At 41.9% G+C, this 24,231-nt stretch overlaps 3 protein-coding genes across 5 annotated transcripts in view; 1 reads left to right on the top strand and 2 right to left on the bottom strand.

Annotated features, from left to right (window-relative positions):
- hyls1 (HYLS1 centriolar and ciliogenesis associated) overlaps window positions 1-6,449 on the bottom strand; it is an 8,087-nt gene extending 1,638 nt beyond the window's left edge. Inside the window, exons 1-10 of the mRNA XM_079279291.1 lie at window positions 6,318-6,449; window positions 5,571-5,702; window positions 5,332-5,439; window positions 4,747-4,820; window positions 4,003-4,122; window positions 3,848-3,927; window positions 3,590-3,642; window positions 237-397; window positions 106-151; window positions 1-14 (exon numbers count right to left, since the gene is read on the bottom strand). The exon at window positions 1-14 is cut by the window's left edge and continues 41 nt beyond it. Of these exons, the coding sequence (XP_079135417.1) occupies window positions 1-14; window positions 106-151; window positions 237-397; window positions 3,590-3,642; window positions 3,848-3,927; window positions 4,003-4,122; window positions 4,747-4,820; window positions 5,332-5,439; window positions 5,571-5,670 (756 nt within the window). The 5' untranslated portion in view covers window positions 5,671-5,702; window positions 6,318-6,449. The remainder of the gene's footprint in view (window positions 15-105; window positions 152-236; window positions 398-3,589; window positions 3,643-3,847; window positions 3,928-4,002; window positions 4,123-4,746; window positions 4,821-5,331; window positions 5,440-5,570; window positions 5,703-6,317) is intronic.
- A 1,188-nt stretch (window positions 6,450-7,637) lies between these two features.
- On the bottom strand, window positions 7,638-13,475 carry pgap4 (post-GPI attachment to proteins GalNAc transferase 4). 3 transcript variants are annotated; one of them, XM_079279347.1, is made up of 4 exons: window positions 13,356-13,434; window positions 12,797-12,942; window positions 11,356-11,518; window positions 7,638-11,265 (listed from the first exon to the last, which is right to left on the bottom strand). In XM_079279347.1, the coding sequence occupies exon 4, from the start codon at window positions 11,027-11,029 to the stop codon at window positions 9,833-9,835; it is 1,197 nt and encodes a 398-aa protein (XP_079135473.1). In that variant the 5' UTR covers window positions 11,030-11,265; window positions 11,356-11,518; window positions 12,797-12,942; window positions 13,356-13,434; the 3' UTR covers window positions 7,638-9,832. The 3 variants fall into 3 exon arrangements, with proteins under 3 accessions (XP_079135473.1, XP_079135474.1, XP_079135475.1); XM_079279348.1 differs by lacking the exon at window positions 11,356-11,518; XM_079279349.1 differs by lacking the exons at window positions 11,356-11,518; window positions 12,797-12,942 and having other exon boundaries at window positions 13,356-13,475.
- A 4,714-nt stretch (window positions 13,476-18,189) lies between these two features.
- LOC306784043 (myelin and lymphocyte protein-like) lies at window positions 18,190-23,390 on the top strand. Its single transcript, XM_079277857.1, has 4 exons — window positions 18,190-18,331; window positions 21,501-21,668; window positions 22,590-22,715; window positions 23,239-23,390. Exons 1-4 carry the CDS (start codon window positions 18,242-18,244, stop codon window positions 23,311-23,313), a joined length of 459 nt encoding a protein of 152 aa, XP_079133983.1. The 5' UTR covers window positions 18,190-18,241; the 3' UTR covers window positions 23,314-23,390.
- Window positions 23,391-24,231: the final 841 nt, after the last annotated feature.

Below are 24,231 nucleotides of genomic sequence, written 5' to 3'. Positions count from 1 at the left end.
CGCTGGTCGGATGACTGAAACATAATTTAGTCTTGATGAATCATAAAACGGTTTTGTCATTAAAGCGATAATATGAATTAGTACGTTGGGTTTGTGTTGACTTACAGGATTTGGGTTTGGGCCTGAGGTCACCGTCACTTTGAGTTCGAGTCTGTCCAAAATGAAACGACAATAATTTTTACTGACAGATCAAGAGGTTTTATCAGACATGAAACAGTGGAGACTACATTACCCACCATGCCTCTTATGTAGGACTCAAAGGCACCGAAAGAGACCCCGTCCGTCTCTGAGCTCTGGGTGTCGCTCTGACCGGCGACGTCTTCGATCTCCGTCTCAAAGTCGCGCTGCGCCGATGAGGAGAGACGAAGATCAGCCAGACGCTCCTCCAGACAGCTCGCTGCGTTTGGAAGGAAACGACAACAGGGTTTGTTTTTAGGCAAACAACTTTATTTCTTGTATTATATGTTCATGACGTACTATACTATCAATGTTTTACGACATACTATCCTATCGATGTTTTACGTTAACTTTTTCAACATACTATATTACATTTTTGACATACTATACTTTTTAAAGATTTTTTTCAAAATTCTTTACAACTTTTTTGATACCAAGACTGATATATGATTTTTTTCTCAACATACTATATTATGACATTTTATACGACTTTTTTCGACATACTATAATATGACTTTTTGGAAACACTATACTATGACTTATTTAAAAATTTAATTCAAATATATTTTTGACATACTATTTTATGACGTTAATGACTTTTTCAATACACTATAATATGGCTTTTTTGACACAATATACTTTTTAGGACTTTTGAAATACCAAAATTAGCAACTATTTTAGGATGAAAGGAATAAAAAAATATATCTAAAAAATATATATATTTCATTATGAGATGTTTTTTTAGGATGAAGTTTGACTCTGCTTCAAAGTTAGTTTATATGAACAGACAGCTTAGATGAGACAGGAAACCGTTTACCCTTCTTCTGTCTGAGGTTTCCTTCCCAATCCTCACACATTTTGTCGAACGTCGTCCGGCTGAAATCCACTTTGGAGTCGATAAACTTGATGTCTTCGTTGCTTGAGGACTCATCTGGATCCTCCAACTCCACATTTTCCTCAATTTCTGTCTCTTCTCTGCCGTCTCGCACGTCTTCTTCTAGCAGTTCACATTGTTTGTCCCCTTCATCATCACTCCCACCTTCAGAATTCTTCACATCCACTTTGTCTTCAACTACAGTGTTACAACATTGACGTTCCTCTGATGTTGCACTCGTCACTTCATTCTCGGACATTGCATGTCGGTCGACTTCAAATGTCTCCTCATTCGCCTGGTCTTTATCTTCTCCTGGTTTTGTGTCTGTGATGTCCTCCTCCTCTTTCTGCAGATCATCATCTCCACAAAGCGCCACATCAGCTTCAGTCTCGATGTAGTCCGGCTCTGTGGGTTTGAGGTCAAACCAGCCAAAGCTGCACAGCGAACGATCGTCCTCTTCGTCGTCTGTCATCTCAGATCGATCTCCCCGGCTGTCTTGATCAAACTCTGTTATGGTGTGGTCGTCTCTGTCGTCTCCTCCCTCAAGCTCCTCTGGTTTGTAGGTGCCGTAGCCAGAGGTCATCAGACTCGGAGCTGGACTGTGGGAGCTGCTGCTGCAGCGTTCTTCCTCGTCGACATCATTAGTTCCACCTTCCAAACTCTCCCTGCTGATGTTGACCTGGTTGTTCAGTTCAGACTTTTCCTCCTCTGAAGCCTCCTGGTGAGAGTCCTCTGAATCGCGAAGAGGGTTGAAGTCTTCCTCCTCCTTCAAAGCCTCCTGAAGATAGTCTCCTGCATCACCAGAAGGTTTGGAGTCTTCCTCGCTGATCGCTCGCTCAATCTCCACCCCCTCCTCCTGGTAAGAGTCTTCTGAATCGCTAAGAGGGTTGGAGTCTTCCTCTTCCTCCGAAGACTCCTGGAGAGAGTCTTCTGCATCCCCAACAGGTTTGGACTCTTCCTCACTGATCACCCCCTCAATCTCCTCTTCCTCCTCCTGGTGAGAGTCCTCTGCATTGCCAGGTTTAGAGTCGTCTTCCTCCTCTGAAGACTCCTGGAGAGAGTCTTCTGCATCACCAGAAGGTTTGGAGTCTTCCACGCTGATTGCTCGCTCAGTCTCCACTCCCTCCTCCTCCTCTGAATCCTCCTGGTAAGAGTCTTCTGAATCGCTGAGAGGGTTGGAGTCTTCCTCTTCCTCCTTCTCTGAAGACTCCTGGAGAGAGTATTCTGCATCCCCAACAGGTTTGGACTCTTCCTCTCTGATCACTCGCTTAATCTCCTCTTCCTCCTCCTGGTGAGAGTCCTCTGATTTGCCAGGAGGTTTGGAGTCGTCTTCCTCTTCCGAAGCCTTATGGAAAGAGTCTTCAGCATCGGTAACAGGTTTGGACTCTTCCTCGCTGATCGTTCGCTCAGTCTCCACTCCCTCCTCCTCTGAATCCTCCTGGTAAGAGTCTTCTGAATCGCTGAGAGGGTTGGAGTCTTCCTCTTCCTCTGAAGACTCCTGGAGAGAGTCTTCTGCATCCCCAACAGGTTTGAAGTCTTCCTCTCTGATCACTCGCTCAATCTCCACCTCCTCTTCCTCTGAAGCCTCCTGGTAAGAGTCTTCTGAAACACCGACAGCTTTGGAGTCTTCCTCGCCGATCTCCACCTCCTCCCCTGAAGCGTCATTGTACGATTCCTCTGCATTGCCAACGGGTTTGAAGTCTCCCTCGCCAATCACTACTTTCTCCTCTTCGTCCTCCTCACCTTCCCGTCGGTCTCCGTCAGACCAAAAGGAGGAGCTGAGAGAATTCTTGTCATCGTCCCGCTGAGTGCTGTAGACTTTGTACATGTTGGCGACTTGCACTCCTGCTGAGGTGTGTGATCTGTGGAGGCCGAAGGCTTAACGAAGGAGTTAAGAGGATTAAGCGGATATCCAGGAGCCTCTTCTCAACGCTGAGGCAGCTCGGACTGGTGGCGACCAACGGGATCACATCTCTGCTTGTTTGTATTTAATTCCAGATTATTTTTTTATTGTTATTATTTTATCCATTTTAGAGAAGAGTGACAGGAACTCGACACAGCGAATAAAGCAGTTACTCAACCACGAGCACACCTCAGTGTTCAGTTTTCATTGTGTATGTCGTTTTATTTAACGTTCTCATGCTGCAAAAATCATTTCTTCTTGTGGGTTGAAAGTTTTTTGAAATTTGTAACTGTGATTTAAAAATACATACACTTTATATTTCCATCAAAATAAATAGCAATTAGCAGTAAACTCTATAATAAGTTATATTTAAAACATTATTTTAAGGGATTTTAAATGGACATCTAACATTAGATAAAAAAGTGTTAAAAAGTTTAAACTTTTAATTGATTGTTTTAATCTTCTCTTTATTTCTTGTATTTTAAATTACTGGAATTGGTTTTTACCCATTTCATGCTGGTCCAGTTTTCCACTACCTTAAAGTTCTTAATTTGCCAACATTTATTTATGATTCTGTAACTTCTTGATGTTTATTTGCTGAATTGTGGGAAGCACTACAATAACGTGTAGATTACCGTCTTCACTGTAGACCGATTCGTCACAGACGAGTGATTCTCCTTTATGTTTCCTGGAGGGAGGAAACAATACAACAGCATTATTGTTACATTTCCAGCATATATGTTATAATTAGGAAGTACAAAGCTACAGTTTGAGCAGTAACAGTGGATTGACAGTTGGTATTCTCATGTGAGGAGTCACTTCATGATGAATTAAAATTGAATGAACGGGAGAGTTAAAGTTAAACGAACACCTATTAGTCTAACCAAAACTACCTGAGGACTTTTCTCTTGATGAAACGTCCCCTGTGGGAGTCGGGGGTGGATGCGTAGCTCTCAGTCAGCGGCGGGTGGAGGGTTTCGTCCGGCTCCTCCTCCTCCTCCTCCTCCTCCTCCTCCTCCTCCTCCTCCTCCTCCTCCTCCTCCTCCACCTGCAGCCTGCTGGGAGCACCTGGAGGCAGCCGGAGATTCAGAGCCACCGAGTGTCGAGCGTACGAATCACAGCGTCCCTGCTGCTGTCCACGGTCTCTGCTCTGACAGCTGGTGAGCACCTGTTGTTAAATTATATACATGGAATTAATCGATGGCATGTGCTCGACACCACGGAAAGAATTTTATGGATTGTCTGTCCATTCTAAAGGTTATTTTTTATTTAGTTTGACAATAAAACAAGCCTTCCCATGAATGACAAGGCACAAAAAACACAGAATAATCCAGTTTTTCATGAATACGGTGGGTAAAAAAATGATTGTCTGCATTTTAAAACATATTCACATAAAGTTAAGATATGAACATAGGAAATAAAACACGATAGAGTACAAAACAACTTCATCTCTTCAAGTGGATGTCACTACCCCCTCTTGTTTCTGAGGGACAGACACTAAAAGCATTAAGGTTACTTTATTGTCTCCCGTGGAGAAAGAGACATTGCTGCGTCAAGAAAAACTCTTTTAAATTAGAACACATGTACAAACGTATTGAAAAGATTAAAAAACAGCCAATTAATCACAAACCATTCACTTTTTATGAGTTTTATGAGCACTGGCATACATCTCCAAACGCTTAAGTACATAAATTACACACCAAACAAACATGTCTCACTTTACATGTTCACAAGCAAACCCATAATCTGTGTAAAAACAAATAGTAGAGTAGTGTGTTGCTATAACACCTACCTGTCTGTCATGGTCCACTTTTCTGGCATGTAAGAAAAAGCCTTCACCAGAGCTCTGAAAGTAGCAATGACCAACTGTGAAGACAAACACAGACATCACCAGTTAACACACAACACATCTTAATGGAAAAGAATTACAGGACCAGTGATTTATTCGTAAAAATATCATGTAATATTCATAACTTAAGTTTTCATCCGTGTATAATCACCTGAAACTAAGAATCTTTGTGATTTCGTTAGCTCAGAATGAACCCTTCAGATCTATAAGGAGCCTTCCGTGTTTTTTACGTTCCCTAAAGGCCACCGTAGTTCTGTGACACGCTGTGAACGGGAGGAGTGAGCGGAGGAAACCTCGTCACTAGATAACACTGAATCAAACACACCCGTCCTTTAGACACGGAACTGTTGGCATGCTTAGAGAAAGGTGTCGTAAAGATTTTTTATATACTACACACTATGACTGTTTGTTTTTTTATGACTATTTTTCTGTTTTCCACCACACTAAACTGACTTTTGAATGACATTTTTCCACACGTAGTTGCCGGCAGGCTTTGCTTAGAGAAAGGTGTGGTAAAGGCGCTCTGACCTTTCTCTTTAGTGAAGGCAGGAGGACTCGGCTGAGATGTGGCCGGGTTCATCCGAGCCGATGAGGCGAGACTTTTCCATTCTCCACGACGAACCAGGTCATCAAGATCTGACATTACACGAGAGATGAGATTTCAAAATGGAAATCACTAAATGTCCAAGTTATAAGACCAGTATTCCTTCTTTAACATCAACGCAGAACATAAACACAATAGTTTCATTCATGCTTCAGGGGCGGACCTTGCTTGAATTCACACAGCCGGTGTTTCGGTATGTTTCTGTATCCCAGGGCGGCCAGTTGTTCTTCAATTTCATCTTCTGAGAAATGCAGGTTGTCCATAATATTCCTACATCAAGGAGGTAGCATAAAACCTGAAGGTAAAAAAAAAACACAAAACATAATTTCTACAATACATTACGTAAAACATAGTTGTGCATATATGCTCTATTTGTTCTTATTGATCACAAACAAGTCAACAAACATGGTGAAGCTGCTCAAATATGGAGCAAATTGACCGAAGAGCTCAGACTTGAGACTAAAATCTGACTTTCAAATCAATCTGTTCAGTAGCTTTTAATTAATTTTCTTTAAAATCAAATATAGTTGTTAGTTTTAAATCGGTGTGCTTTTGCTTGCTTCCTTGTATTGATAATTTCTTTTGTGTGTAATCTGTAACGCACTCTAGGTTTCCTTTGGGTAGTTAACCTAACGTTAAGTGTTAACGTTATATAAATATGACGTTTGTTGATGCAAATATAAAGTTACAGTTAATATAAAAGAGCGTCGTAAACGCTACATCAGCTGCTATTTAACTAATTCAATTTAAGTACGCTGAGGCTCTTTTGCAAGACGAATTTACCGGTAAACTGTTGAGATCTTAGGTACGTTAGGAGCGGACACGAGCTAGGCTAACAGTTAACAGTCAAACAGAAGTAAATATAAACAAAGTTAGCTAGTTAGAGGCGTTTAACTGGTCCGTTACTTACCTGCGAGAGGACCGGTTCGCTGTTATGGTGTATTCACGACGATAACATCACTGGATAACATCATTAGTAGTATTTATTAGTCTTGTGTTATTGTTCACACGTAGAGCACACAGCACCAAAGCAACAGCCGCTGGACCAACTCAGTTAACGAGCTTTTGAAAACGACGCCCTGCTCGCGTCTTGGACAAACTTCCGGTCCTTCTTCTTCTTCGTGTTTATTAACGGTCGGCGAACCTTCCCTCGTGCGCCACCCGCTGGGCTGGAGTGCAATAGGATGTCTGGCACTAAACAATCATTGGTGGAATACGTTTTTAAATGACCATTTTTTTAAAGTAGCAATATCACAGAATAAAAACAGTCCAAACAGTAGACTACAAGAAATGTTTTGCGTGTAAAATGTAACTTAGGCCTAAGTTAAAATACAGCAACAAATCTAACGCTACATCTATGCATTGTCACAGTTTTTTATACACTGTAAGAACTCTTCTCAACGGTTGTTTTTAGTGTTAGCTGTGCTACAATGAAAGACACACCTTTGTGTGGTCAAAAGATAAAGTTGTCCGTTTCTACTATCTTGTAACTTCTACAATATTAGTAATTATTTATGTAAACGGGAACACAGAAAGAACATGAACGAAAACGTAAATGTATCTTCCAGGACCTTCGCTGGACCATAATAACACTACTTTAGGGGCAACAAAATGCAGACGGCTGGCATGTTACACGTTAGTTTTCAGATTTCTTCCTCATAAATTCATGACTTTAAAATCTCGCAAATTGTGACTTCTTTCTTGTAAATCTGTCACTATAAACTCAAGAGAATATCCTCATCAATTTAGGACTTTAATCTTGGAACTTCTGAGTTTTTTCTCTGGCCCTGTAATTATTACGTTTTTTAACCTACTTTACCGTCGTAAATACTGCCTTAGGATAGTCTGGTTCCAGGATTATTACCAACTCATCAGTTTGTCTGTTAGGACAGATGAGCAAAAGCAGGAGCTTATTATTATGGGATTGTTCAACTGGTTTATCTGACAGGAGTAAAAGGATGACGACACAATTTTACTTCAAACACAATTACTATGTAAAGCTATGAAAGAAGAAATAAGTTAATTAAACATATTAACATTTAAAGCCGTTTTCTTCATTCATGAGCCGTTTATGAAACAAATAAAGTGTGTCACCTGTCGAACCAAACATTTAATTTTCACTCCAACTTCCCGGTTGGTTGACAAGAAGACGTCGCTGCTGGAATACAAACTTCCCGACAACCAAGTGACTTCAAACTGTGATTTATTGTTTTTTAAAATGTAGGAAACAGTGAAAGAGTCTCAGTGTAAACAGAACCACGTGTCAGGATAAAACATTTCAAACCAAAATGTGATCTCGGAACAGAAAAAAAGATTAATTTGAATCATCCTTCAGAGGGCAGAAGCTCACATGCTCCTTTAATCGTATTTAATTTTGAAATGTTATATTTATATCATGTATTTTCATCTGAAGTCTTATTCTGAATCAATCTTTGGTTTGCTAATTTTTGACAATAATTTGACGTCTAAAAATGTCAAATAAAAAACAAATAAAATGAATTCTCACTCTCTTAAATGTTATCAATAAGCAAAGAAAATGATGTGGTGAAAAACACATGAAGACACATCCAAGAGAAAAACATTCAAAACTCAATTGAAATGTTTCGTGAATGAAAGGCAGAAAACCACAACCGCGCTTAAATCAAACGAATCATTAAAACCGTTCTCATTTTAGAAACGTTGACTTGAAATATAAATAAGAAGTCAAATATAAAACTTCTGCAGAAAGAGAAACTTTAAACAGTGTGTAGGACTTTGTCAAGTTAAATACGATGTTGATGAAGAGCTGCTCTGATCATTTATCTGAATATTTTTATCTAAATATGAAATGTAAATACCAGTTCACTGCTTTTTTGTAATATTTGTAACTCTTTAGTAAACAAATGTTTTTTCATGAAACACTCCGATTCAGTAACTTTAAATTTCTATATTTATATATACTATAAATATTTATTTTCCTTATGTTACTCTACGTGCTCATCGTCATATTATCGTATTGTTGCCATTTCATTTTGAGAATTAGACTCTTTGGCGGTTTAGACCAGTGTGAGCACATGACTGAACTCTGGTGTAATTAAATTCATTTAAAGGCAGACTGGACAACTTTCATCGGACTATTTGGTTTCACTTCGGCAGCTACTTCCTGTAATTCTTACAAGGTTCAATTAATTTCATGAATATATTCGAGTACATTCAAATTAAATGCATTTTAACATTGCACCTGCTCAACTTTAGAGTAATTTCCTCCAGAGCTGAATCATGGGTAATATTCTGTTATGGAGTGAAACCTCTACGACTGGTCGAAGCCAAAAACAGTAAAGGCACATTTAGTGATACAGACTGGTCAGTGTTGGTATTTACTAAATCTTCTGATAAGCAAACGCTATGCTAACGTTTAGCAGCGCAATCTATATTTTTCTTAGATTTGGGGATTTTACTCCACAGCATCCAGCAAAACAAGTCCACTAGAAAACATTAAAAAGACGGCTTTCCAACCATGTCATGTAGCTAACATTAGCTATAGTAGCCAGCTGGCAAGAGCCAAGCCTCCAGGAAGAGCGGCAGGCTTTGAAGCAACTTTTACATAGTGGCCAAACGGTAGAATTAGAACATCCAGGTCCGTAATGCGGAGCCATGGGGCCACAAAACACTTTTCACATAGAGTTACATGGGAAAAAGACATCCTTCACTCACCGGATACGTTTCTGAGGTAAATCAACTTTCCACTACTAATAGTTCACACGCATGTAAATAGTCAAATGTGAGTAGTTACTCCGCCTCTTTAGGCAGCTGTATTGATTAAAATAGGTTGTCAGACACCCGGGAAACGGAAAACTGAAAAACACAACTAAAACATGTCCTGTGTGGACAAGCTGTGAATCGCAACCAAAAAATAGTTTTCAACCAAATGTAGCCTAGCTCTCATATTCATTAGGGAAGCACCGATACAGATATTGGGCCGATACCGACTCGAATAGCTGGACCAGGTATCGGTCACAATGGGGCCGATATATATAATTCAGTTTTAATTCCTGTTTTTGACTAATTTGTTGCTGCATTGATTTTTAAGATTTTTTACAAAGTTACTTGTTTATTTAGTTGTGACATTTAGTTTTACAAAATTAGGAAAGCAATGTTTAAGTCAAGCCTGATGTTGCCTTAAACATAAAAGAATGATCCCAGTCACTTCCACACAGTGAGGCATACAGCTTATACCCAAAACCCAGGTACCACTAACCGTATCGGAACTAAAAAAAGTCAGATTGGTGCATCCCTAATTTTGATGTCTTTTCACGCATATCCCCAAACCAATACTCCAAATGATGTCTTCAGATGTCTGAAGACTCCAGCATGTGACGTGATAGAAAAGAAAAGTAGAACCAAGTGAGGAGGAACCTGATTAAATCCAGCCGAGTTACCTCACTTTCAGAGAAGCTTGGGCCTGGGTGGGTTGGCTCTGACTGAGGAATAGGCCCCGATGTGGGTGATGAGGTTGGGTTCCACGCTGTGAGAACTCTCCCCGGGTATCGTTCTGGCCATCCGATACAGAACCGTGTCTTTGGCGTGCCCCTTGAAGCAGAAGGAGCCGTCCAGATACTCGGCCACCCTGAGCGAGGAGTTGCCGGGGAAGAGCATGGCGGGGGTGCAGCACTCCGTGGCCGGGGAGACGGCGTAGAGTTGCGGGGAAAGTCTCCGCACCTCCAGGAGGTAGTGCCGCCCCAGCAGCTCCGAGGCAGCCATGAAGTAGACGGTGAAGAAGAGGAGGTGGCTGGCCGACAGCTTGAAGGAGAAAGAGCAGGGGTTCCAGTAAGTAAAGGTGAGGAGGAGGGCCGTCGCTCCGACCAGCCCGAGTCCGACCCACTCCAGGATGCGGTAAGGCTCTGGGTTCCAGTAGCGCTGCAGCCTTTCAGGGTGATACAGCTTTATGTAGAGAGTCTGGAGGGAAAACCGACGCGCCAGCAGGTCCTTCACCACTGTGAAAAAGTCCTGCTTTGGCAAAGCATCGTCCTCCAGGACAACCACGTTTTTGGGCTTCACCAGCTCCCATCCTTTGCGGAGACAAAAGACGTAATCCCTCTTCTCCTTCTCGAAGACGTTGACTGGTTCCCTGTTCATCTGCTGCTCCCGAGGAGAACGCCGGATCACCCTGAAGTGAGCCTCCAGCAACTTGGCGTCCTGGTTTTCCTGTGAACCGCTTTCCACGTCGCAGACCAACACCTCCGCGCACCGCCGCTCCCCACAGCCTCCCAGAATGCCGCTCAGCTGACGCATCACCTGGAGCAGGTAGTGGAAGTCCCACCCTTCATTACGCCGGGCTGTCACGACGGTAACCAGCAGGTCAGGACGCTGGGCGATGTCACTGAATCGGGAAGACACCGGCGATGCGGTGGAGGCGCTCTGCCAAAAGTGCAGCGCATCCTGGCCGCGGTCGAGGCTTTCCCGCAGGACCTCCTCACTCATGGAGTTCAGGTACATGGACTTGATGAAGTAGTAAGAGTAAATCAGCGGATGGCAACACAGAGGAAGGACGATGCAAAACGTGATGACGGCCAGGACGAGGGCTTGAGTGGCGGTGTTGGACCATTGCAAGTACTGAATCAAGAAGGTTTTCCATCGAGGCATTGGTGAAACAGCCGGCTGGAACCACACGGTGAAGAAATGAAATGAACAGAGAAGCGTTCAGCTCAACATTTACTATGTCCCAGCATGCAGTTCTCTTTAGAAAACCCACAGCAGTGAAATGCGATGACAGGAACCGACAGCTTTGTGGAAAACGAGTCAGGCGTTGGCACTTCTTCTTGTAAACAGAGAGGTGAGAGTTTCAACTCTGTCGTGGTCGTCTGTCGCTGCTCTGGTGTCTGTAGAAAGAGACGAGAAGACTTTTTTTTTTCACAGTTATCAACTGTTTCCAATCTGTTTGAAACCAAAGGGCCAGGCTATATATACACATCAGGGGAGTCGAACATATGGCCCCGAAGGCCAGAACCGGATGGCCAAAGGGTCCGATCTGGCCCACAGGATGACTTAGCGTCCCTTGATTCAAATGTTTTCGATAAAACACAATGCTATCCCATCTGTCCACTGGGGGTTGCACTGTCCTAATCAGAGTAACTGTATAAAGACAAAATACAATTCATGAATATAGCAGCGCACATATGTATAAATGTGGGTTTCTTGAAGGATAAATCTTAACTTTGTTATTTCTCTCTTAAATGTCCTCTTACGGTGCTTTTAGTGAAGAGACGAGCTTCACAGTTCGTATTATTCAATCACAAGTAGAGCAACTCCATCAAATGGAAACATTATAGGTGTCGGCTGCATCAATAAAAGACACATTTTCCCAGCATTCCGCCTTAAAATGTTGGAGTTCTTTGAATCATTTCGGGATCCTCGTGACAATTTAATATGAAGTTCTGTGAATTGAACGAATTTGGACAAAACAGCCCGAGCGTGTAAAGATGGAGCCAAAGCAACAGTTCTCCAGAGTTGAAAGAATACGTTTTAAAACAATACGAACATGCCCACATGTGCTTTAAAAGAGTCGTTGGTTGCTGTGAAGAAGTCCACAGTCTTTATTCTGCTGAAAGATGAAGATAATATGAAGCCTCACAGTCCGAGTTATGCAAATGAAGTGAGGATCCCCCAAAAGGAGTCAGTTTAGTCCAATATTTTGTATTTTCCCCAGACAGCTTTTTGTTTATTACTGTCATATGTAATCTCTCTTAATGCTTTTATTGTTTCTGTTTTTACCATGTAAAGTGCCTTTGAGTACCTTTTAAAGCACTTTACAAATAAAATGTACGTTACTGGCACTCTCTGCCAAGACAAGAAAAGCATAATCCAATTTGAGAAAGCAGCTATTCACTCCAGTCAGTACAGGGCAGGTGCTTTAAAATAGACATAAAATGTGCATAAAGTAGGATGAGTCTCTTCACATTCAGCATTAATAATAAACTATAGCCTATCTTGAGATACATTTAAATATTTACAAAAAAATGTAGGACATGATCTCGCGCGCGCACACACACACACACTGTACGTGTCGTTACAGTGTGTGCGTGTGTGTGTGTGTGTGTTTGTTTATACAAAGCAGACGGTGAGACATTGAAGAGTGTTTTTGAACAAACCAGCGCCATGTTTTTCGTCTCTCTTTTGTACAACACCGCCCGAATCTCGCTACAGATGATTAGATTTAACACCTTTACAAAACGGGTCGAACGTTCGCTTTTAATGTCAGGTGGCTTCCGGTACAGTGCGTTACCGTGAGACAGGAATGTAAAGATCACCGTCACACTGAACACACTCTCAGTTAGGAGCAGACAGAATGACACGTTGTGAAGAGCAGTCGAGTGTTTCAGGGAGATATTAAATAAAACAGAGAAGACTCACGCTGAGTTGACGGGCTGCAGCTGTTTGCTGGCCGCTGCCATGTCCTCACTCGTACGGTAATACACTCGTAGACGTGCAGCGCAAATACCGTAATACTTCTACTAAAAGGCGCAGGGACATGATCTGTTGCTCCCGACCAGCAGCCCCTTATGAAAAGTGCATTAGGTAGATATGATTCAGTAGTGAAAACTAACTGTTACTCATACTGTAGCCTGCAGAAATAAAAATGTTGACGTACAAAACTTGTAGTTTTTCCATTCTACGCAACTTTATACTTCTACTCTGCTGGGTTTAATCTGAGAAATAGTGTACCTTTATTTTAACGCTTCAGTTTAGTTGCTTCACAGATTCAGATTATACAAAACTAATAATCATTCATTCAATAATATTCGACTGTACAAGGCAGAAATCTAGCATTAGTAAAACATTACAGTGTAGCAATTTAGCCATTTCCTATTTCCCATTTATTGTTGCAACATCTTGTTGCAACCTTTGACCACTTTTTTACAGGTTGACTAAGAGAAACTGTCACTGAACATGGCCATAAAACACACTGTACCTTGTTCTTGTTCCAGCTTGGTGCTTAACCGTTAATAAAGTAACCTAAAGTACTGCAGAGCAACGTCTTACGAACACTTTCTCCTTCTTCTGCACACAAGTCTGTTTTCGTACATTTTTCATGCGAAATCAAGGTCCTCCTCTCAGACGAGATTTGCATATACTTCCGATTTTGCCGGAAAAGCGTCAAAATAAAGGACCCAAAAGATAAATAGGCACTTACAAATTAAAAGCTTGCAGGAAATGGTTATATTAGCAAACTAAAGAGCAAAAGACCTTTACCTTTACAGTGCATGGTAATACTTCACTTCACATCACTGTGATTATATTTCAATGTCTTGTTTTAACATCATTTCCAAAACATGAGTTTCTAAAGTTTCATACTTCTGTGTTGCAACAGACTTAGTTAACACTGGATGATTCCAGTTATGCAGTGGTGTTTTGGTAGATATATCTTAAATGTTCTTTCTTTTGGGGATTTAAATATAGTTGATGGTTGTTCTGCACATTTAATACATTTCAAAACTGTTCATTGTTTTTCTGTTTAAGTCATTAAAGTGGTCATTAACCTTAAAATCCTACCAGTCAAAACCAAACAAATTGCATGGTGCAATACACAAAAGTAAAGGTCCATTCACACACAATATATCTTCAGCATCACGTCTCCACGAGCTCAACCGGCAACGGGCTGCTGAGAAGCGCCCGGGGAGCGGTTAGGGGTTTAGTGTCTTGCTCAGGGACACTTCGGCACAGGACACGTAGCAGCCAAGGATCGAACCGCCGACCCTCTCTACCCAATGTGAGGTAGAGAGGGTCTACCTCACATTTGTGTTTTTTCAGTGAAACTGTAATCACCATCATCATGTATTTATTGCAGTACACTCCCCCTCCGCTCTGTTTTAAGCCCAGAGTAGAAATAGAAACAACAAAACGACCGTCTGTCTTTCTAACAACTGCTGGACACAGTTCATGATCCTCTTTAAGATCTAAAATAATCTTTTCCTCAGGAACCACCGGTGGGGGACAAACTCAACTCCAGAGAGACCAGTTCACAAACAAGAGCACTTTTCCTCTCGAGATTAAAGTCACATTGCAGCAAAAATAAAAATGCAGCGAGAGTTCAAAAGAAAAGAAAAACATTTGACACTGACGGCACCCGAGGGCGCCATGATCAACAGCACCTGAGAAAGCTGCGCTACATATGTAAAAGTCATACATGTTATTAATACATAATTATGTTCTGTTGTCCTGAATGCACTCCAAACATGAATGTTGACCTTTAGAAAATACTTTGTTCCCAGTCTATTTGTGGTAACTTTGATCTGACGTTCTGTGTTTTGCGAGGCATGAAAACACAAACCAGTTCAGCTGGATTCCCTTCAGCTCTCTGAACTCTGAACACCTTGACTTTATTATCCTGCCAATGGATAGTGACCAAAGATGTTCGTTAAAATAAGACTTTCATGATACAAACTGAACTCATGTGTTCCTCACTGAAAGAATGACCTCTTACATCACATGTCTATTTTTTTGAAGCCATTCATTACCAGTGGACAAACCAGTGATGATTTTATCAGCCGTTTTATGAAGATTAAGTTTGAAAGCAATAGAAGAGTTAAACGGCTGAAGGATTGACCTGTAGTCTAGCAACAGTACTTGAGTATTATTCAACCTGGACCCTATTTCTTCATGTTTGTGTGTCCCAGTGACTAATGGGAACAATCGTTTTTTTAAACTGGTCCAGCATTGAGTGATAACGCTGCAACCCACAAACGCAAAACGAGCTGCGAGGAACAGTGAGCAGAGTCAATGTAACGTTACGTTACCTTCGCTGTGTATTTCTGTGTGTTCAGTGATGCAGCAGCTCACAGCTCAGCAGGAACAACAGCAGCCAGACATGCTGACAGTTTCCTTACTGAGCCGTGCCAGGCCGAGCCGGGCCCATCAGTCTTTGTTACCTCCGACTCCACACCTGCCAGGTCGGTTTACCACTAATTGATAAAACCTCAATTTTTGGAAATGTTTCGTCTTGAGCATATAATGCTCTCCACTACTTTCAAATGTTCAGATCTCTGTCCTGCTCCTCAGAGGATGAACCCTTAGGATTTGAATGACCTTTGCTCGAGCGCCACCCTCACGACAAACGTCATTAGCTCCACTGCTGGCAAAACACTTGCATCATCAGGACGATGACTCCTGCAGCCTGTAGGGGGCGCTAACAGGGGTTTAGCTTAACAGTCTCCTTGTGTTGAGCACAGGCGGAAATCTCCAGTCCTAAAAAATGAAGCCAATGTGGAAGTGCCTTGATCTTGCATTCTTTCAAATGGCCATCAGGGGGCACCTCCTCTGGTTGCAAAAAGAAGTCTGATTGTATAGAAGTCTATGAGAAAATGACTCTACTTCTCTCTTGATTTATTCTCTCAGTAAACATTGTAAACATCTAGTTTCAAGTCTTCTTCAATACGGCATGATGTTCATTTCGTAAATTATGTTCCATTTAGAGTCAGACAGACGATAAAGCAGGGCATGCTTTAGGGCGGGGCTACCTTGTGATTGACAGGTCATTATGACATTGTTGTCTGGTCTGATAGATGTTCGTGTATTCGCAACATTTTGGTCTCCTAAAAAAATCGTACTCAGCGTTCAGTTGTACCTTTCGTGTCTCTTCTGGTTGATAAAATAAACAAGATGGCAACGGCCAAATTCCAAACTCGAGGCTTCAAAACTGAAGTCTAGAAACCAATGGGTGTCCCCTTCTCATATACAGTTGGTTCATTACTGCTGCTAACATTACTGCAAGTCACATCCTTCATGCAGGATATGAAAGCAAATGTCAGTGAATGTGGCGTTTTAAGAGCAAATGAACTGAAACTATAAAACAACGATCAGCTTCGCTATGCATCCGGGACTGCACATTTATCATCTTATCATGAAGTATTTAGCACTGAGCTCGTGCTCTGCTGATGGAGCTGCAGATTAGATAACATAGTGTCGTTACCTGACAACACCATCAGCGGGACAATAGAGAGGAGACGGAGGAATTTGCTGCAGCTCAGGTGGCATCACAATGTAAGCTGGAAGTCACTGATACACATGTTAAAAAGTTTAGACGATAAATGAAGGTGGAATCAATGTTTTATTGTGTTACGATAGCGATAGCATGCATATGCATGAGACTGTGCTGCCAATGAGAGCATCTGAAAGGTTTAGTCTGAATTGTTATATTGGAGATGATTTTTAGTTCCGAGAAGCATCAGAGGAGTTCTGGTTCCAGGTTGTGGACCAGGTCTTGCCTGGTCCTGACTCGTGTCCACGGAGTGTTGTCCCAAACAGGAGTAGGTTTCCCGGTTTAGAAAGGATCAGATGACAGCGGCTGGAAACCAGATCCAGCTGGGCGATTACCTGAGGTGTTTGTCCGACAGCTCTCGGCTGCCAAATGAGATGCTTTGTTGTTTCCATGGATCTGTTGTGCACAGTGTGAGGTGTGAAAGGCTGCAGGGTCAGATCAGATGTGATACCACATCACAAATATCTCAATGTCAAAAAGTTTTAGGACGAAAAACTACTTCAGGACTTCGATAACTGGCTTATGATCTAACAGAGGGTCCCATTATACGAGTTGGACATTTTGGGAACTCCAAAGCTTGTAACGTTACTTTAAGTTAGAAAAAGTTGAGAAGAAAGATAATCAAATCTGAGATCATGTTTTATGACTCACTTTTACCATCCGGAGCAACACGTCATCCTGAGCAGAGGTCAGATTGTGTTCAGTTAAGATCTAAAGATCTGTGTAAATTGAAAGACGTTGAGTGTGATATACAGTTCACATTTGTTTAATTTCATTGTGATCTTTCAGTTCAGCTTTTCCTGAAAGTGTTTGTCGTATCAGTTCGATTTGACAGATGAATAAACCTGTTTCGACGTTTAACATCAGAGTTTCACCTCGCTCCTCCTCCGGTCCCCGCTGGGAGCCAACACCGACACCACGCTGCTGGAGGCCCAGGGCGTACTGCTGGGCCCACTGGAGGATATGGGGAGGCACAGGAGTACCAGGACCAAGCGGGAAAGACTGTAAGCAAATGAGAGATCTTCTAAAGGGAGTCTGGTGCTCGGAAACTTTACTACTTTCGTCCACGGGCCGCCAAAAATCCACACAAGATGAAAGTTCCTCGCGGTAGCTTTAAAGTCTTCCATCAACATACGAGAGCATTGTATGTTTAATTTGTTCAGTTCATTTATGATGACTTCTGGAATTCATGTGGGTCAATAAGGCAGCAGCACCTTTAGATGTACAGCCCTTCAATAAAAGTTCATTTACCAGCACTTTTCCTGTTTCAACTCGTGTCATCGGGGTTGTTTTTATTGCATTCAGTTTTTATGTTCGTAGTTATTATTGTTCTGTGAATTTTGGAGTGAAATATGCTCAATAAATTATTATTACTCTAATTATTATTGATATACATATTATTTTCATTATGAGCACATTCCTATTTACATCAAATCTAGAAACAATAAAAGACATCACCACTGATATCAGTCTTGTTGTTGTTGTTGTTGTTGTTGTTGTTGTTGTTGTTGTTGATACAGAGCTGCTGCAGGTTGTCTGGGTGATAAATGACTCGCTGGTCAAACATTTATAAGTCTGTCTCTCTGAACCTCCATCACAGTGAACCTCCAGCGGAGCTCACGGCCACTCTGAGCGGCCCCGGTGTGTGCGGGGGGGCCGCCGGGCGTGTCTCCTCTCGGCTGATGCGGATTCCGGTTTTTCCAGTCGGCTCCACCTGGTCTAACCCGCTGCAGCGCTGAGCCCCGCTTCAGTCCGAGCAGCAGCAGCAGCAGCAGCATCAGCATCAAGACTATAGGACCAGGACCAGGACCAGGATCAGGATGGCCTCCAACACTGCCATTATGGGGACCCTCCCCAGCGGGATCGGAATATGTATGACCATCCCCGACATCCTCTACCTGCCCGAACTGGTAAGAAACAACAGGCTGCAGGACGCGTTTAAAAACTGCTTTATAGGAACCTTCCACCAGCGGGGCGCGAAGTGTGGTCACTGTTACCACCGCGGATGAAAACATCCCCGTATAAACTAGTTTTAATCAGCAAACTGAATATAGAGAGTCTGACTGAAAACTGTGGATATTGTTAAACGCAGGTAAACGTGTTTACTGGTTTGCTGTGTGGAGAATAAAGGCTCCTGACTGGTGGACATGTTTGTTCTCATCTGCAGAAAAAAAACATGTAAACAAGTTATTAAGTTTAAATCCTAAAAAGCTAATTTCCTCTAATGATTTCACTCCTTTGAAAAACAAGTTCAAACAAGAGAGCAGAAACTGCACTGAGAAGGAGTTGTTTCACCACCTTTCTTTTCCCTGTTCAACCAGAATAAATCATGACTCTTTGTTTGGCAGGCTGATACTATTGTTATTATAATTAGAATTAGAATGAGTCTGCTGTGAACTTGCCGTTTCAAACAGTGAATGTTCTCAGAGAGGGGAAACAAACAGCCGTCTGATGTGTAGAGTCTGAACATGCAGAGGTTTAGTGAACGAAATGTTTTCTGTCACTGAACTTACACGGTTCACCCAAACGTCACCTTTACAATGTTTCTGATCATAAAAAGTCCACACATTTGGTTGTGATCCACAATCTGCTGCTGCTAATCCACAGCTCGGATTCAGAAATATATGTGATACATAAACAATGAATTAAGATAAATTCATAACTTTAATCCCCCAAATAGTTAAAATGTAACTAAGAGCTGTCGCTAGCTTAACGGTTAGCTACATTAACAGTTAAAGATTGGTTAACGAGGGTCGGCTATTGGTCAGCAAAAAAAACGCAAGCTGGAACACAGCATACTTGTAGTTATGCTTTCACGCTAAAGGCAGAATTATCTTCCGACAAATGCAATATTATAAAAAGAAAAGAGGAAGCAGGTCAAGGGTCAGAGGATGACAGCAGCCCGACGTTAGACTGAAAAGATAACATTCAATAAACTTGCGTGACGGAGGAGATGAAAATACGAATTGATGCAAAAAGATAGAAACACGTTTTCTGTGCAGATTTGACGTCAGGAGACGTCAGCACAGTCTGAACAGAGGAGGAATGTTGCTGGCGTTTTCACAATGACTCATGCATTACCACCCACACACACACACACAGAAACAGGTGAGCAGGTGGAGTCTGGTGGAGCTGAATGAATAATGCAGCCTGTCAATCATCAGAGGTGTAGACTGAACGAAGGCAGCGACGCCCGGCTCTGTGCTGGAAATACAGGGTCGACGGATAATGGAAACACATCAGCTGACAAAAGACTTAATTCACAAGAACATAAGCTGCTAAATGACCACAGCAGGTTGAACAGGTTTTTTTTCACGTATTAATACAATTTAAATGGCGAAAAAAGGGTGTGTATAAGCTGTGGTGACGTGTCCGTGGACAAAAGGCCAAACATGTGTGTAGCCTAGCTTAGCACAAAGACTGGTAGCAGGGGGAAACTGTTAGCCGATAGCGCCATCAAGATTTCTTTTTGAATCCGTCTGATTTTATATGTTGTGTGTCGTTCATTGAACGGGTGTAGAAATATAAATATAAAAAGCAGACATTGTGTTATTAGCAGCAGTTAGCGTCGGAGCTATTTGTTAACCAGCAACCTGCTGAGCAGTGACTGAACTCGTAGTCCTAACTCTGCTGTCAACTAAACCAGCCGGCTGCAGGATGCACTGGCTAGTAGCTTGTTAGCTAAGATACAGCACGTTATCCCGACAGAATGGAAGGTGTTAAATGTCCACTGTCTATAAATGTGCAAAGATATGAGCATACATAGACCCATCAAGATTATCCAACTGACTTAGCCAAACTAGTTTCTAAAAATGTTCCACAATTCCTTGATTGAATTTAATTGTTTTCTTGTGCGACATGTCTTGGTAGTAAATTCCATTCATGCATAACTCGGTACATGAACACTCGTTTGATTATGTTTGTCCTTTCTTTGTGAGAATCACTGATATACAAAACAAAATGAGTCTTTGTAGCAGAGCTATTGATGACACATACAAGTAATGAATAGAGGAATCTGTTTTCAACCCACAACCAAGCTATGCATTGCAACATAGCTTGGTTAAAACAACAACATGCTACAACCCTATCTGTTGTAGCATTTGATTGCTTGGCAACAGCCAGATTGGACAATATTAAAGAGTTTTTTTTCTTTTTTTTTACTTTTAATAACAGAAATACCATTTCCCATAGAAGTGATTCGTTTATTTATGTGTTTTACATGTAAAAGATGTCCATCAGTTGCTGTAACATAGTTCAGGATCAGTCCCTTTCCTTAACTAGAAAAACAACTCCTTCAATACACTCAAAAAATCAATCTGGTCAAAGAATGATGGATTTACTGTGCACCACCGTTTAGTATTCAAAGAGTACAATACGCCTTATTTATATACTGTTCCATCATATATTATATGCCTCACAAAGCCTATCTGGCTACCAATATATCTAGCTGAAGGCCGTTAACAGGACCGGTTACATGGTGAACAATAAATGACCTAAGCCATCAACTGAAAATGTAAACTTTGACGTAAATACAGGGATTTTATAAAAGCTGTACTTACAGACAATGCTTCTAAAAGTGATTCCAAAAGAAGATTGATGCGGACGCTTTGATAAAGGTTGTGTGCTCCCTACTTAGGAGGGCAAGGAAACAAAATGGCCTCCTTCAGGGTTCAAAGGTCAAGCAATAAGGCCTGTAATACACAAAACAGATTCAGCTCCACCTAGTGGCTGCAAAATGTCAGGTCAGAACAGAGACAGTTTGTTGATTAATCAATAAGTTAATCAATATAAAAACAACACAACTATTTGGGTAATCAATGAATCGTTGGTCATTTCTTTGAGCTAAAATGCCAAAACATCTCTTCTCCAGTGTCTCAGACTGTGTTATTTTTCTCTTTGGGTTTTTTAGCTGTTGAACTTTGATTCTGGGAAACTGTTCTGACATTTTACAGATAATTGGTAATCAGCTGATGAATTGACAATGACAATAAGCATTAGTGGCAGCAAAAGAAGCGGTGGGGTGACACGATGTTCAGCTGTGTCAGGGTCTCCTCTCACGAGTCTCTGGTGTTCCTGCAGATCTTCGGAGGTCTGGTCTGGATCCTGGTGGCATGCACGCTGGTGGTGCCGCACAACCCTCAGGGCTGGGTCATGTTCGTCTCCGTCTTCTGCTTCACCGTGACTTTCATCTGGCTGGTGGTGTTCGCCATTGGAGGGCATCGCAACAAAGGCCGCTGGGCTGCAGCAGTAAGTCCTCCTCGCATTTTATGAAGCAAATACTGTTTACTGTAGAATCTGGAAGAGTCCGAATCCTGCACCCTTCATTCCTGATCATCATTGACCTCATTGGGACTTGTTTTGTTCCTGTCAGTCAAACATTGGTCTCAGTTAATTCTGGTGCAGTGCCCGTTCAAAACATGCCTGTTCGCGACGGGCCGATTGCTTGGCCTCCGGTGTTGCTGCTCGCAGCTTTCTCAAGAACAGCTCGTCCAAACAACTTCACCCTCAACACTGCAGACATCAACCTGCAGAGAGATAATCCACAGAGTCAACGTTTAGGCAACTCTGCTTTAGTTCCATTATCACATTGCACTGATTTCACAGCAGAGAAAGTTTTGGAATCTCTTCCTTCCTTCTATGCAAAGAATTACAAAATCAACATGATTTTTCTTTTCATAACAACCTTGGATTCTTTTTGTTTGTCTTAGGTTTGACTCTAATGTCAGTGTGCTGCGTTTTGGCTGCTAACAATCGGTGCAGTTGAGACAAAGTGAATTTGGTCACTTCTTTCTTTTCAGCCACCGATTCTCAACTCTCAGATAACGGAGGAACTTGAACGCACCACAGAGCGATTTCCTCACAGACTCATCACCAAACTACTATAAATGAGACAAAAAAACTAAAGCTGGATGAACCTTCACTCAGACAAATGATACGTTGTCTTTTTATCAGAATAAGGAGAGAAAATGATGTCCTCTGTTCACGGAGAACAGAATAAATATGTGAATGCAACATGTCACCATGACAAAGCTTTTGCGTGACAGTGTTTGTTTTGATTCTGTGCCAGTGCAGACAGTGAACGTTCACCACATAGCTGTGACGAACATCGATCTCGCCCCAAAGAGTTTCTCACGTTCTTCTTTTGTCTTCCTCTGACTCGCCTGTCAGGACGTTGCCTATCACGGCATCGCGGCCTTCTTCTACCTCAGTGCTTCAGTGGCTTTGGCCAAAGTGACTCTCGAGATGGACGACGGGACCAACTCTCGAAACTACAAGCTGGACGTCTCTGCAGTGGTGAGTTGTTTAATGTCGAGCGGCTGTTGAATAAACTGTAGAGAGGATTTTCTCGTCCAAACTAATAAAAAAAACAGAACCACAAATAGACCTGAACCTGCAGGACCAGCTGAGAAACCGCTCTGAAGTGTTGTATAAAAAGCAGCGTTGGTGGATGTTTTTCTGTATCGGCCTTCAGAATAATCTGCAGCTCCACTAACAAAACACAATGATCTCAAAGGAATACTTCAAAATTGAGTGAAATCCTCTCCTTCTCTTTCTCTCTGAGCGAGATGTTCAGATTGATATCACTCTCGTGTCTGTACGCTGAATATGAAGCTACAACGGGCAGCTGGTTAGCTTAGCTTAGCATGAAGACCCTGTTTGCGCTTCTCACAAACACCCGAACACACACATGCTTAACGGCCGGTACGGTGCTGCGATTCTACTGTTATGGATTATCCTGTAGATATGCATGGTCCTCAGAGGATGACTCCTTTCATCCAATCAAATCTTCCATTGGTGTTCCCTTTTGTCTCTTCAGGTCTTCTCGTACGTGGCGACGCTTCTCTACTTCATCCACACCATCCTGTCTGCCATGCGATGGAAATCTTTCTAGACGTCTCTGAACCTGAACACAACTGATCTCTATCCTTCAAGCTTGAACATAAAGCTGCGGCACGCTGACAAGAAGGGGGTGGGGGGGGGGGGGTGCTGACGGTGATGGCGTCTCTCAGTGTCCGGCTGTCTGAAGCAGGAGGGGTTTCAGGGAGTCAAAGTGATGAAGTTTAGGAGTCACAACCGACACCCCTGATCCACAGAAACTCATTTGTTCCAAATGTTGCACCACCTCCTAGCAGGTTCAACTACAGCCTCAAAAATGACGAACAAGTTGTATCAACAGAGACGAACTAATTTGAAAATGCTAATTTTCATCAAACTGTTTTTTACTGCTGAGATGTTTCTGAGGGTTCTTATTATTTTGTCCACTCTCACCTGTTCTATCGCTGCCTAATTGAGGATCTATGGGGTCAGGTTTGTTATGTTTTTCCTTTGGTACAATCTAGTTTGATATTCTTGTTTCTCTCTCATCTGATTCAAGAAGAATTCTGATGTAACGGATTTTATATTTTTTATAAGTTTCTTAACAAGAACATTTAAGAACAAGGATGTAAATTCAGATTTTTTTTTTGTATAAAAGCCTTTATAACTGACTGCTTCAATTTTGTCAACATTTGGAGTCATTAAGTCATTGACAATGAATAAATGTTTGTTTTGAAAATTTGAAACTTACGTGTTTTTGTCACTTTATTGATCAAATTGGTGCGAATAAACATTCACGATGAGTTGACACCAACATGGATGGAAGGAATCAAACTGGAAGTCAAGTGGAAAAATGGAATTTGTAACATCTTAATTGAACCCATTCAACAACTATTTGCTCTGTAGAGGAGTCATGTCTACCTGAGCAGAGAATGAAGTCTCCCTCTGTGCTGAGCTTCCTCCTGTGGCTCACAGCAGCCGCTCTGCACTGCGC

The sequence above is a fragment of the Melanostigma gelatinosum genome (genome assembly GCF_949748355.1).
Source record: "Melanostigma gelatinosum genome assembly, chromosome: 11".
Taxonomy (NCBI): Eukaryota; Metazoa; Chordata; class Actinopteri; order Perciformes; family Zoarcidae; genus Melanostigma; species Melanostigma gelatinosum.
Note: the sequence above shows the minus strand (reverse complement) of the source record. Positions and strands in the feature narration are given on the sequence as shown.

Coding starts and splice junctions, on each gene's coding strand:
- LOC306784043 (XM_079277857.1), top strand. CDS start 18,242: ATGGCCTCCAACACTGCCATTATGGGGACCCTCCCCAGCGGGATCGGA. Junction 18,332..21,500: donor TCCTCTACCTGCCCGAACTG/GTAAGAAACAAC, acceptor GTGTTCCTGCAG/ATCTTCGGAGGTCTGGTCTG. Junction 22,716..23,238: donor AGCTGGACGTCTCTGCAGTG/GTGAGTTGTTTA, acceptor TTGTCTCTTCAG/GTCTTCTCGTACGTGGCGAC.
- pgap4 (XM_079279349.1), bottom strand. CDS start 11,029: ATGCCTCGATGGAAAACCTTCTTGATTCAGTACTTGCAATGGTCCAAC.